Source organism: Macadamia integrifolia, chromosome 6 (assembly GCF_013358625.1).
Source record: "Macadamia integrifolia cultivar HAES 741 chromosome 6, SCU_Mint_v3, whole genome shotgun sequence".
Lineage (NCBI taxonomy): Eukaryota > Viridiplantae > Streptophyta > Magnoliopsida > Proteales > Proteaceae > Macadamia > Macadamia integrifolia.
Window position 1 is genome coordinate 248,150 of NC_056562.1, and position 3,388 is coordinate 251,537.

At 38.0% G+C, this 3,388-nt stretch overlaps 1 protein-coding gene across 1 annotated transcript; it reads right to left on the reverse strand.

The window, feature by feature from the left end:
- Window positions 1-830: 830 nt before the first annotated feature.
- Window positions 831-3,388, reverse strand: LOC122082836. The gene is made up of 2 exons (XM_042650622.1): window positions 3,321-3,388; window positions 831-2,635 (listed from the first exon to the last, which is right to left on the reverse strand). Exon 2 carries the CDS (start codon window positions 2,630-2,632, stop codon window positions 986-988), a length of 1,647 nt encoding a protein of 548 aa, XP_042506556.1. The 5' UTR covers window positions 2,633-2,635; window positions 3,321-3,388; the 3' UTR covers window positions 831-985.

The window sequence follows — 3,388 nt, forward strand, 5'->3', positions numbered from 1 at the left end:
GAGGGAAGAAAAAGGGTTATAGTTTCGATCGATTAGGGTTCCTAATAGAAGATAAGGGTTCGAGAATCGGGATTTGGCCCATTTAGGTTAATCTCATTTTTTTTTTTTAACCCAAATTTTTTATTGAGCATGTAACGTATTATACGAGTATTATTCATATATAATACAGAGTTATCTTTAAAATCTGCATATTAAACGGTTTTTTTGGATTGACACGCCAAATTACGAATTTTTGAATTAAAGGTTCGGATGCACGTATTATACGCGTATTTTACTATGGTCATAGATTCAAGTCAGAAAATAGCCTTTCTACAAAACGGGATAAGATTGCACACATTATGATGCTCTCCAAATCCCATAATGACAAGGGCCTCGTCCACTGGATTTTAACCGTGCTTTCATCAACCCCACCCTTTCTCCCATCATCTGCCCCACCCCCATCCATGTCGATCCATCTGCATCGATGACAGCTCTTGGTCCAATATTCGATGGCCAATTTATCTCCTCGTAAGGCCAATGTGCACCGACTCCAATCTCTACCGCTCGGAGACGACTCCTCGATGACCCTTCAATTATCTTCTTCGCTCTGAAGGGTTCCAAGTCCTATTTCCACCAGAAATTTGGAAACACAAAGTGCTGGAAGTAGCTTCCCAATTGTTCCCTCTTTCAAATAAAGTTGATTTTGGTTTTTGCATTGAAGTTATCTGAGGGTAATAACATATTTTAAATTGCAGATAACACCGTCAGCCTCTAGGGAGATTGACACAATTTTACTCTTTTTTTCTTTTTTTTTTTGGGTAGAATTTACATTTTTACTTAACAAGGCAATAAACAATAACAACAATTAATAATAACTAGATATGGGAAACCCAGTAAATCACAATGCCACGATCAAACTGATAGAATAGTGCGAGCAACCAGTCAATTCAAGCTAGCCTCAAAATAAAAAATAAACTAAAATAAACTATAGGCCCTATTAAACCTATTAAACAAATTTTGGAGATGTTGATCCTTCAATGCTACTCCATGATGTTCCTTTCTCTGTTTTAAAAACGAAGAAAGTTGTTGCTAGAGCATCAACATAACAGTTCTCCCCATGTTGGCTTTGTTCGAAGAATACACTGACCAAAGCATTCTCACGGAAAGTAGCAAACGTTTTTGTTATTTTTCCTATAAAACAGAAGCCATTGAATGTGAAAGCACAGTCTTTACCCAGAGCTTCATTCACAATCCAAGAGGGTGGATATTTCTCCACATAACTTGAGAAGACTGACAGAGGTATATAAGCTTCTCGCCGTATGAAATCTGCTGTAGGTTCATTCACATCAAATTGCACCAACTTAAAAATACCAGACATTCCACCATCCTTATTATAATAGCGTACTGTACTATCAAGAAAACTCCTTTCTAAAAACTTCGCAGCAATAAAGTCAAACTTGAGATATATTCCCTTCTCGTTGACAAAGGTTCGGTTCATCCTACGGAGAAACTCAAAGAAGTTGGTCCGGTCACCTAAGACCCGAGAAGGGGTGAAATTTTCATTTTCAATAGGACTCAAAAGATCCTTTTCAAATATACCTGCCCCATTGGCATAGACAAACCAAAACCTTTTATCATTAAGGGTATGTTTGCCTACTTGAAGTTTCACCATAATTTCATCCGGTAGGGTGACATGAACTCTTGTTAAAATACCCTTGAACATACCCACCGTTGGAATGTTGAAATACCCGTAGAAGATGGATTTTCTGTTGATGTTATCGATTGATTTCACACCTATCTCCTTTTGCTTAAGCCAGGCCACATTTGCTGCAGAATCTCGAAAGATAACCAAGAGGTCTTCCTCATTCATTAGATGGAAATCCCTCACTATAACATTGCCATCAATAAAGAAGTGGGAATCCACCAGAAAGCCTCTTAAGGTACTCAGATTCTTAATGAGACGGGATGGAGTATTCGGAGTACTATTCGTTGTTGCCATGCCAATGCTTAAGCCACTGCGTTTCTCAAATATGCTTGCCATCGAGCCTAGTATCTCATTCGCGGCAACTAAGAAAGTGGCACCGAATTCTTGGTGAAGGATCAGATCATGTAACAACTCAAGAAACCGCAGCACAGCCTCTGGATCTCCATTTGCTGGTGGTTCAAGACCAAAGTCAACGAACACTCTCTTCATTGAGTTTGTGATCGCAGTCATAATCAATCGGAATTGTTCAGGATTCCAATTGTGAATCTTCCGCTTCAAATCATTAAGCTCATCATTCTTCTTCGCCAACTCAGCCTTGGTATTGTCCAAGTGGCTTTGCAATTCATTCTCCACTAGTTGCTTTGGCAATGGTACGTTTGGAAAACCAAAGGTGCCCAACGGGACCACCATTTCTAGAACGAAGTTATCATACTGATATTCGAGGTATTCACCATCATCGTCGAGCTTTTGGATGCTTACAATAACCTTTCCTTGACGATTTACTCGAAAGTTCTTAGAACGCAAGAACCTCTTAAAATCATCACCCTTGGGCCCATCGTAGATGACACCTTTGGTCCTTGTCAATTCTAATTGTTTGGAAAAGAGTTTTACTGAGAAGACCTCTAACTTTGCATTCACAAAAAAATTATCACTCGATGACCAACTCATTTCCTATTAAAAAACAAACATAGACGATCAATCAAATATATATATATATATATATATATTGTAACAAAGAATAAACTTGTTTTATTAAGCAAAATCGAAGGAGGAGAGGTAGAAACGCAATTCTAAGGTAATGGAAAAACAAGAATAAACAATGCACACAAATTTACAATGTTCGGCAAGATTACCTACGTCTTCGGTGAGATGAGATTCTACTCACTATCAATGGAGAATAAGGTTACAGTACTCATCCTCACACCTCTCAGAATTTCTTACATAAAGTAACTATCGCTACAAATATATAGTGAAAAATCCTAATATCAGAAAGTATAAAACTGCCCTCAATTGAAACCGTCGTTCTGTCGGGGGGCCTACACCAATACTCCCTGGTTTAGACTGCGACAAAATACAAGACATAGTATACCAACAGGAGAATCTCCTCCTACACAAACTAGAGTTCATAAAACAGAATTGGGATTGAGATACTCAAACCGATCACAAAGAAATGAATCGCAGAAAACAGAGCACACATTAAACATTGATTATAACCACTATTTCCAAGAATGTGTAAGCTATTCCCAAGGAAGATCACTAGAACTTCTATCAAAAGAAGCAAAGAAAAAAATTGCATATGCCCAACAATAAATCTTCTAGAGGCAATAAAGATATGACATTAGTTTAGGAGAATTACCTTGAAGAAACAAACGAATCGAACAGAGAGTGTGAAAGCAGAAGTAGGTAACGTGAAGGATGGTGCTC

Excerpts from the sequence above, each read along its gene's own strand:
- LOC122082836 (XM_042650622.1), bottom strand. The coding sequence starts at position 2,632 with ATGAGTTGGTCATCGAGTGATAATTTTTTTGTGAATGCAAAGTTAGAG.